The sequence below is a fragment of the Salvia miltiorrhiza genome, chromosome 4 (genome assembly GCF_028751815.1).
Source record: "Salvia miltiorrhiza cultivar Shanhuang (shh) chromosome 4, IMPLAD_Smil_shh, whole genome shotgun sequence".
In the NCBI taxonomy this organism is placed as follows: domain Eukaryota; kingdom Viridiplantae; phylum Streptophyta; class Magnoliopsida; order Lamiales; family Lamiaceae; genus Salvia; species Salvia miltiorrhiza.
This window is the reverse complement of record NC_080390.1, coordinates 50,826,714-50,837,461: the sequence shown is the minus strand read 5'-3', so window position 1 is coordinate 50,837,461 and position 10,748 is coordinate 50,826,714. Positions and strand designations below refer to the sequence as shown.

At 38.3% G+C, this 10,748-nt stretch overlaps 1 protein-coding gene across 1 annotated transcript; it reads left to right on the top strand.

Annotated features, from left to right (window-relative positions):
• Positions 1 to 8,144: 8,144 nt before the first annotated feature.
• LOC131023571 (glycine-rich cell wall structural protein-like) lies at positions 8,145 to 10,417 on the top strand. The gene is made up of 2 exons (XM_057953115.1): positions 8,145 to 8,475; positions 10,221 to 10,417. The coding sequence occupies exons 1-2, from the start codon at positions 8,145 to 8,147 to the stop codon at positions 10,415 to 10,417; spliced, it is 528 nt and encodes a 175-aa protein (XP_057809098.1).
• The last annotated feature ends 331 nt before the right edge of the window (positions 10,418 to 10,748 follow it).

Genomic DNA, 10,748 nt, shown 5'->3' with positions numbered 1-10,748 from the left:
TGGAATTAATGAATAGCAAATAGGCTCCCTTCAAGAGGCAGATTCAACTTATTCTTCCAACTCCAGTTGAGTTGATCTCACCAATACTCAATTCAATACCCTGCAGCAGTGGCGGAGCCAGGATTTTTTTTGGGGGGGGGGGCTGAACTGTTATGGGGGTTCGGGGGCGGTAGCCCCCGGATTTTTTTTTTTTGGGGCATTCAATACATTTTAGACATTTTTTACTAAAATATAAATATAATAATAATAATAACAACATTTTCATAGATAATAGAGTTCAAAACATTTACAAAATTTTTTTTGGGGGGCATTCAATACATTTTAGACATTTTTTACTAAAATACAAATATAATAATAATAATAACAACATTTTCATAGATAATATAGTTCAAAACATTTACAAAAATTTTTTTTGGGGGCATTCAATACATTTTAGACATTTTTTACTAAAATACAAATATAATAATAATAATAACAACATTTTCATAGATAATATAGTTCAAAACATTTACAAGAAATTTTTTTGGGGGCATTCAATACATTTTAGACATTTTTTACTAAAATACAAATATAATAATAATAATAACAACATTTTCATATATCAAATAGTTCAAAACATTTACTAAAATTTTTTTGGGGGGCATTCAATACATTTTAGACATTTTTTACTAAAATACAAATACTATAATAATAATAATAATAACAACATTTTCATAGATAATATAGTTCAACATTTACTAAAAATATTTTTGGGGGCATTCAATACATTTTAGACATTTTTTTTACTAAAATACAAATATAATAATAATAATAACAACATTTTTAGACATATTATAAAAAAAAAAAAAAAAAATTTCAAAATTTGGGGGGGGGCTCTAGCCCCCCCTGGCTCCGCCCCTGCCCTGCAGCTAGTCGCCCTAAAAGCGGTCAATCATGGCAGGAGGTGCTAGCATTGAGTAAGGTCGTTGGTGTTCTCGTTGAAACACTCCTTCCTTCCTTCCCCCGAAAATTTTCATATATACTTCAAACCTTTCATCCGAACTAGGCTACGATCTTTCTTCTCTTATGAGATTTCTAGTTTGCAAAAAAAGCAACCTTTCTCTTAGCATACAAGACAGTCCCAAAATAAGACGTTTTCATCGTTAATTTTGACGACTTTAAAAGAAATAACGACGGAACAGATCTTTCGTTAACTTCTTCATTCCGTCCCATATTTGTTGGCATGTTTTTCTTATTGGGGTGTCCTATTAATATTGACATGTTTTTATTTTTGGTAATGCTTTTACATTACAAACAATATGGCCCCACACACTTTTACATATTTTTACACAACAATCATATTGTCTTAAATATTTGTATCCAAAAGAAATAGGCCAACAATAATGAGACGAAAGAGAGTATTTTTTAGGAAAAATTGCATTTAAATACACAAACTTTGCTCAAAATCCATATTTGACGTGAAGTTAGGATTTTACAATTAAATACACTAATTTTGTAAGTTGTTCAATTTTGACGCCGATTTCATTTTTGCCAAATTTTAAAATGATGTAGCTCCTACGTGGCTCACCAACACACACCTTTTAGTTCGCCAGACAAATAACAAAACAAAATGAAATGAAATCCTAACTTCACGTCATTTTTTCCGATCATCGGAAATGAAATCAGCGTCAAAATTGAACAACTTATAAAAGTTGGTGTATTTAATTGTAAAAATCCTAACTTCTCGTCAAATATAAATTTTAAACAAAGTTTGTATATTTATTACATGCAATATTTCCTATTTTTTACGATGAAAAGTAGAGTTTAACGATGAAGACAGATATATATGACAAACAAACACAGATGGATATGAGTTGCAGTGTTGCAGTTATATATATATATGTATATACCTTCCTCTCATTATATGCATTATTGGAACATTAATTATCAGTGATTTCACATCCATCGCTATTGCCTGTTTTTAAGAGTTATGAAAAATAGCTGCAGCCTCACCAGAAAATGACATGACATATCATTCAAAGGTGCAGAAGTTTTATACTGTATGCAATAATTTCCTGTACAGGTAGTATTTCTCTGTTTGACTGTTTCTTACTCGAATCGAAGATATGTCGATGGCTTTTTTAATTTTCTCAGAAATTTTCAAGTAATTAGTCTGGGAGATAGAGAATTGATGGGGGGACACATAGTAAAGATGATGAGTGGATGATTGGTGAGTGATAATGACTCATCATAACAGATCATATTCTTTCCAATATTCTCAATACTTGCCCATTATTTGCTCAACTTAATTGCTCTTTTCATTTGATTATTGTGCATGAATTTGTAGGAAATAAGGAAAAAGAAAGAAAACATTTAAAGAGATTTTTTTTTTAATTTTTTATTATCCCTTCTTTTTTTGTGATAAATTTATCAAATAAAAAAGACCACACTCTTGAAGATTTAATGTGGACACTAAGCAGTGCGACCTCCTGTGTGTGAACAGTGAGGTCCCGGGTTCAAACCCCACTGCTCCCCCTCCCCAACTCCCCCAAGTCAAAGAAGTAACCGCAGATTTGAAAGGAATAGCAGAGCCTCTCACACTTTGATAGTATGGGATTCCCTGTGTGGGTGTTGGTATCACCGTATCTCTTTACTCTCTTTATTTTTCTCCCTTGTGCAGATCTGAAGAGAAGGAAGAAGGAGAAGATGTGAAAGTGAAGAAGAAGAAGAACGTGCAGAGAAGAAGAAGAAAAAGAAGATTAAAGGTGCTTGAGCACGAGTGGGGAAGACAGGAGGTTCGGGAACCAAGCGGTGAACCCTGGCTAGGCGAAGATACCCAACACATTTAATTAATAATTTTATATTTTTAAGATAAATCACTTAACGAGCTTGCTCACGAGCTAACGAGTGGAGTATCGTCATGCCCAAGCTTGACTCGTTTAACTAAACGAGTTACTCATTAAATTATCGATCGAACTTTTATCAAGGCAAACATCTAATAGCTCACGAGTAACTTGACTAGTTTACAACCCTACCTATAGTGGATTCACGACAATGGTTGGAAAAATATATGCAAATTTTGATCGGAGAAAGAAAAAATCAAATTGCAAATCTTAAAATAAAAAAGTATCCACTTCCAAATAACAAAGTGTAATTAATAATTCTCATTCGAGTGGAAAAATAATTTTCTTATATCCGAGTATATATGTGCGCGCAAATTGACTATTGTTGTATATGATATTATATTGGATTAATTTCCATATATGCATCATCTATATATACTATTATAATTGTCTATAAAGGAGATAGTACCAAAAATCAAGCGTGTCGAATATAAAGTTTGCGATTTAACTAAAGACAACATTGTTCTTTGAAAATCAATCGGTAATTTTTATAATTTATAAAGTGAGTGTTCTTTATTTATTTTTTTATTTTGAGAATGGGTAACCATTAACCCTTTATTTTTCTTTCTAAACTAAATTGGAATATCGAACACCATAATATTGAACAAGCTACTAATTAATATTATGAAGCACCGTTTTATGCTACACCAAATCTGGCTAATAAACGGAAAATAAATCCATTTATAACTTTTTACGAGCTATGAATAAAGATTACGAACATATATATAGACATATAATTTCTCCTTGTGTGTGTTTGTGCATGAGAGAGAGAGAGAGAGGTGTAGGAAAATTCATTTCCCAAATTTATATCGTTCCCCAAAGTGGGGATGGAGAGTTAAAATTATTGATCACTACTTCACACGTACACATAGTAATTATTTATTTATTTTGTCATTCTCCTTAGCTACCTCTCAACTCTACACTGCGCCTCAGAGATGGTAGTTGATGAGTTACAGTTGTAGTGATTAGTGAAAATAATTGCCATGTTTGAATGATACAAGTGTGTACATGCCCCTACATACTTTATTATTTTTCTCTTCTATAAATGTCATATTTATGCAAGTTTAAAGAGAGTTTGACCTTTCAATGGGTATTATAGCTCCCCTCATCAAATAAATATAAAAAAATAAAAAATAATCATCTTAAACTATTAATGATCTTAATCTCTTTTGTACGAGTTAAAAATACAAAAGTATTTTACTCTTACAACTTAACTAAGAATCTCAGTCTAGATCATTTATATTTGTATATATAATATATAGTTGATATAAAAAAATATTATTATTGTGAAAAATGTGAGAACCGTATAAATTACTCCCTCCATTTTTCCATTTTTTATTAAGTATTTCTAGCCGTCAAAATGCACATATCAATGAAATAAGAAATTTACATTTTTAACCTCGTTAATTATCATAATAAATGCATATATAAGTACAACTAATTACTACTCCATATTCTAACAAATATTAAATAAGGATAAAATAGGAAGAATGTCATCATTCTACTTTCAAATTTTGAAATGAGACATTTATTAGAACAAAGAAAATATTAAAATAGGATACTTAATAAAAAACGGAGAAAGTACTATAATACAACAACATTAATGTGCAACTATTAGAAATTTAAACATACACTCAACTGCTGAAATAAATTTTTATTGTGAAAAACGAAAGAAAACCTAAGAAAAACCTATCGAATACACAGAACTATAAACTGAGGGTTGGACCTCATTAAAACCTTCACTACTAAAAAAAAGAATAGGGATAACGGTCAATACATAACGGTTTTTTTCGAAAACCGTTATGTATGAGCGCATTTTTCATAATACATAACGATTTTTTGTAAAACCGTTATGTATGTAGTGTTATCCAAATGTATATATAACAGTGTAAAATAAAGCGTTATGTATAAGCGTTATCTATTAGTAATATATATAACGGTATGACTGAACCGTTAAGACATACGTTATCTATGAGCGTCTATTTTATAACAGTTGTTTCAGCGTTAAGACAAGCGTTATATATGAGAGTCATTTATAACGATAGTTTAAACCGTTATGTCTACTGTTATGTTGAGCATAATTTTTTTGATTTTTTTATTATTTTTTAAAATTATAGTAATAAATAAAATTGGAAATTATTTGTTATTATATTTAATCAAAAAAGAAAATTTAATTACATAGTAGTATCAAATTTTACCATCAACCATACAAACTTACTTTACAAAATTAACTCAAACCCTAACTTTGAATCTCACACCTTCGTCGCCAGAAAAATTGGGCATCTCCTCCGCCTGCCGCCGTAAACCTCCTCCGCCGCCATTCCCTGGAGAGACACTCTGTCTCCGCCGCTGTTCCCGTAAACCTCCTTCGCCACCTCGACAAACAGTTCCACCCGCTGCGCCACCTCTTCTCTCTTCGGCGCCAGGTGATTCGCCAGCGCTGCCCCTTCCCTCTGCCTCAATCGATCTAGCGCGAGACGATTCAAACGATCGGACGCGGCCCGCAGTAGCAGGAAACGCGAGCAGATGCGTCGCCGCGTCACACGCATCAGGTCTTCCGGGAGCAGACTGACTCAACCTAGAACACCTCTAGTTTGACTTGCAATAGAACAAGGACATTCTAGTGATGGTAAGTTGACCCAGTGTCATCTCTCAAGGAAAGTTTTAAAGGGCTTCTAGTAGTATCGTGGAAAAAGTAATAAAAGAAAGCAGTAAAGAGTTTGATTATTAATCTAGAACTGAAACTTAAAACTGAATTAAAACCAAATTGTAAAATTACTAGGCGAATTAAATTATTAACCCTAGGCAGAATTAAAACAACTTAAATAAAATCTAACTTAAGAAATTAAGTACTTGTAAATTAAAAATAAAACTAATCTAGGCATGAAACTAAAGTGCATAATTTAAATTGCATAATTAAAAAGAAAGCATAAACATGAACTAAAAACATAAACATGATTAAACGAAAATAAATTGAATTGAAATACGAAATACCGTAAATGTCTTGAACGTGTAATTGTGTCACGCAATCACAATCCAATAAATAACTAAAAACTTAACTTAATTGAAAACTAACTAAAAACAATGAATTTTCAATACTATGAAAAAGAACTATGAAATCAATAAATTCTAAATTTCGGATGCCAAGAGATCTCAAAGATGGAGTCTCAAACTATAGCAAAAGATAGATGATTTTACAATAGAAATGAAACCCTATTTATAGACCTAGCTCTGATGAGAATAAGCATAGCTAGATACACATGCGGCAGCGCTGGCAAGAATAAACATAGCTGGAAAGGAATGATGCTGGCAAGAATATGCGGAGCTGGAAAGAATAAACATAGCTCTGAAAGTGAACTCCTATGATTATGCTTGGGAAAGGTAGTCAGCGTTGGCGAAAGGCGGAGCTGGAAAGTGGTCAGCGCTGGCAAGAATGGGCGGAGCTGAAAATGGTCAGCGCTGGCAGTTATGAGCTGAGTTGAAAATGGCCAGCGCTGACAAGAATAGGTGGAGCTGAAAATGGTCAGCGCTGGCAGTTATGAGCTGAGTTGAAAATGGCCAGCGCTGACAAGAATGGGTGGAGCTGAAAAATGGTCAGCGCTGGCAAGAAAAGGGTGGAGCTGAAAATGGTCAGCGCTGGCAAGAATGGGCGGAGCTGGATTCGGCAGCGCTGACTGCAGTAGCGCTGACTTTGACTGCAGTAGCGCTGACTTTGACTTTGACTGCAGTAGCGCTGACTTTGACTTTGACTGCAGTAGCGCTGACTTTGACTTTGACTGCAGTAGCGCTGACTTTGACTTTGACTGCAGTAGCGCTGACTTTGACTTTGGCACTTAGCTCTGCTATGTGGATGTCTGCTAAAAACACCATTTTTAGCCCAAAAATCTCCATAATTGCATTCTTCCATCTATAAACCCAAATCTCCTGCAAAGTATCAAACAAACCATAAAACGCACCAATTTCCAAAAGATTTAATTTAAAATATGCACATGCAAACCCCTAAAATTAGAACAATTAAGCATAAATCAACCCTCCCACACTTAGCCTTTTGCTTGTCCTCAAGCAAAATCCATATGAATCCTAGGAAGAGATTGATTTCAACAATACAAATTTTCATCCAAACGTTCACAAAGTCAATTCAAAATTTTATCAACAACACACATCTCTTGATCATGCAAGTAACTCAAAGTTTAAGACGCAACAAAAGAGTAATGCAAGTAATTCGATCAGACCCGATTCTCCGCTAGAAGTGAATTCCCTAATGTGATCACCTTTATAATCAATATCCCCATTTTTCACACTTTTTTGTGCTTAAGATTTTCAACAGTTGAGCCAAAATTCATGAAATAAAACCATTTGGATGTAATCCAAAGTCTTTTCACGTGGTTTCCCATGCTCATAGATTTAGTCTAGAGGAGCAGAGACTCAGAGCTGTCACGTTTTCAGAACAGGCCAGATGTTTCAGAGCTGGAATTTTCAGAGTTGGCAATTCGTCCAACATTTTTCACATTTCACAGATAAGATACAATCGTAGGTAATCACACTGACAATACTCCTTCTAGTATCTACCGGACAAATCACGTTTTACTAACTTACAATCATGTTGCAACAAAACTCATAATTCTTTGCATAATCAAGAGACGCATATTAAAAATAAAACAAGAATAACCACCATTCATTCACAAACCCTAAATGCATATCGAAAACCATCTTCTCTTCCACAAATTCATAAAAATTCGCATGAGACAAAGACCAAAAACTAAGCATAGAAGACTAATCTCGCCAATTTTTTTTTTTTTTTTTTAATTTTTTTTTTTTATTATTATTATTATTATTTTTTATTATTTTTTATTTTTTAATATAAGCACAAGAAAACACCCCCCACACTAAAAGCATGCCATGTCCTCAGGGAAGAAAAGAAATACGAAAAGTTAAGAAAACTTCTCTGATTATCGGCATTGAAAAACTGAAGCATTGTGAGAGGCGGTTAAGAAAGGGCTTTGTCTGTTGCAAGTGGAGAGTGGCAACATTGATAGCTGCTGAATAGAAAGGCAGCGCTGACTCGTCGTGTTGAACGTAGCACAGCTGGCTGGCCAGTGATGGCGGTGTGGAGCGAAGAAGCCGGGCTGGGCTGCCGTGTGACGTGACAGCGCTGACGGGTGTTGCTATGAATTTGGAGAGCGAAGGCACTGGGCAGGTTGGCAGAGCGCAACCGGGCTGGCTGGTCAGCGCTGGCAGCGCTGGCATGGTTCGGCTCTTAATATGGAGAGCGAGAGCGTTGGGCGGTTGGCGGGTGGCTGGGCGGGGCGTGGCTGGCGGGGTGTGGCTGGCGGGGTGGCAGCGCTGGCGGGTGGCAGCGCTGCCGGGTGGCTGGGCGGGGTGGCTGGCGGGGTGTGGCTGGCGGGGTGGCAGCGCTGGCGGGTGGCAGCGCTGCCGGGTGGCTGGGCGGTGTGGCTGGCTGGCAGTTCGGGGTGGCAGCGCTGGCGGGTGGCAGCGCTGCCGGGGCGTGCTGCGGTTGGCGGGTGCGTGGCTGGGCTGGATGGCTGGCATTTCGGGGTGGCAGCGCTGGCGGGTGGCAGCGCTGCCGGGCGGGGTGTGCGGCATTGACGGGTGCATGGCTGGGCCGGCTGGGTGCCGCTTGCGGGTGCATGGCTGGGCCGGCTGGGTGCCGCTTGCGGGTGGCATATTTTGGTGACTTTTCCTTCTTTTGCTAGCCCGCTCCATTCGACGTTTGGCCAGCGCTGACTCTTTTAACTTCAATCGTTGACGTAATTTCCTAGCCAAAGCTGTGTTGGCCCTTTCTTAGTTTTTAATCCAGCGCTGACTCCTTCAGCTTTTTTTTTTTTTTTTTTTATTATTATTATTATTAGCGTTGGCTCCCTTCTTCCCTTTGTCGGCGTTGGCAACCAAAACTGAGGAAAGACTCAAAACAATCAACGAAAACAAAGAAAGCAAAAGAAAAATAAAAAATAAAAACAAACCAAAGGTGGGTTGCCTCCCACCAAGCGCTAGAGTTAAAGTCTCCAGCCCGACTTCAGAGCTGAACTTCAGCTAGGGTTGTGCAGAGCTTGAGACTCCACCTCCATAGGCGAGCTCTGGTGCTCGTAGTACGGCTTCACTCGATGGCCATTCACTCGGAAACTCTCCTTTGTGTGCTCGTTCAACAGCTCTACCGCACCATGCTCGAACACCTCTTGGAGTAAAAATGGACCGCTCCACCTGGATTTCAGCTTTCCTGGAAATAACTTAAGTCGAGAATTGAACAAGAGCACCTTCATTCCAGGGCAAAGCTTCTTGTGGCAAATGCGGCGATCGTGGAGTCGCTTCACTTTGTCCTTGTAAATTCTCGCATTCTCATACGCCTCATTGCGTAGCTCATCTAACTCCTCCATTTGTAGCGTGCGCTGCTTCACAGCAGAGTCCAAGTCATAGTTAGCAGCCTTGATCGCCCAATAAGCTTTATGCTCAATTTCCACCGGCAGATGGCAGGCCTTGCCATAGACGAGACGGTACGGACTCATCCCAAGCACGCCCTTGAAGGCAGTTCTGTACGCCCAAAGAGCATCATTCAACTTTGCGGACCAGTCCTTGCGCGATGGTTGAACCGTTTTCTCCAAAATTCCCTTGATTTGCCGATTGCTCGTCTCGGCTTGGCCAGAGGTCTGCGGGTGATAAGGTGTTGCTACCTTGTGCGTGATCCCATTCTTCTTCATGAGCTTTGCAAACAACTTGTTACAGAAGTGCTTGCCTCCATCGCTAATGATGGCTCTAGGAAATCCGAATCTAGAAAGAATGTTCTCTTGCACAAACTTAAGTACCACATTAGCATCACATGTTCGCGTGGGAATAGCCTCAACCCACTTGGACACGTAATCTACAGCAAGTAAAATATATTGAAACCCATGCGAAGTAGGAAATGGCCCCATGAAATCAATGCCCCACACATCGAAAATTTCAACAATTAATATGCTTTGGAGAGGCATCTCATTCCTGCGGCCGATATTTCCTACTCTCTGGCACCTATCGCATGCAAGAGTGAAAATGTGTGCATCTTTGAAAATGGAAGGCCAAAACAAACCTGATTGAAGAATTTTATGTGCTGTTTTCTGCCCCCCAAAGTGTCCACCACAATGATCTTCATGGCACATCTTCAACACTTGTTGTTGCTCCTCTGCCGGCACACACCGTCTAATGACATCATCCTTTCCAAGCTTGAAGAGGTGAGGAATCTCCCAATAGTAGTGTCTGCACTGAGCTAAAAATCTCTTTCTCTCCTGCGATGTCAGCTCAGGTCGTAGAATACCACAAACTAAGTAATTGACAATATCGGCATACCAGGGCTCGGCGCTCGCAGGGCTGGACTGAGCAGCGCTGAGTTCGGCAGTGCTGGGCTGGACAGCGCTGAGCTTATCAACGCTGACTTCGGCAAGGCTCGCAGGGATGAACTGAGCTGCGTTGGGCTGGGCAGCGCTGCATTCGGTGGAGCTGGGCTCGGTAAAGCTGGACTCTGCAGCGCTGCACTTGTCAAAGGTTAATGCATATGTTTGCTCAAAAGGAAAAGATTCAGGGATGCAATTAAGATTCGACTCTTTCCGATGATTATCCAAGCGTGAAAGGTGGTCAGCTACATGGTTCTCGCTCCCTTTCCTATCCCTGATCTCTACATCAAATTCTTGCAACAGTAAAACCCAACGGATCAGACGAGCTTTAGCTTGAGGTTTAGTCATCAAATATCGCAGCGCAGCATGGTCACTATGAACAATAACCTTAGACCCAATGATGTAGGAACGAAATTTATCTAAGGCAAAGACCACAGCAAGCATCTCTTTTTCAGTAGTGGTGTAATTTACTTGTGCACTGTTCAGA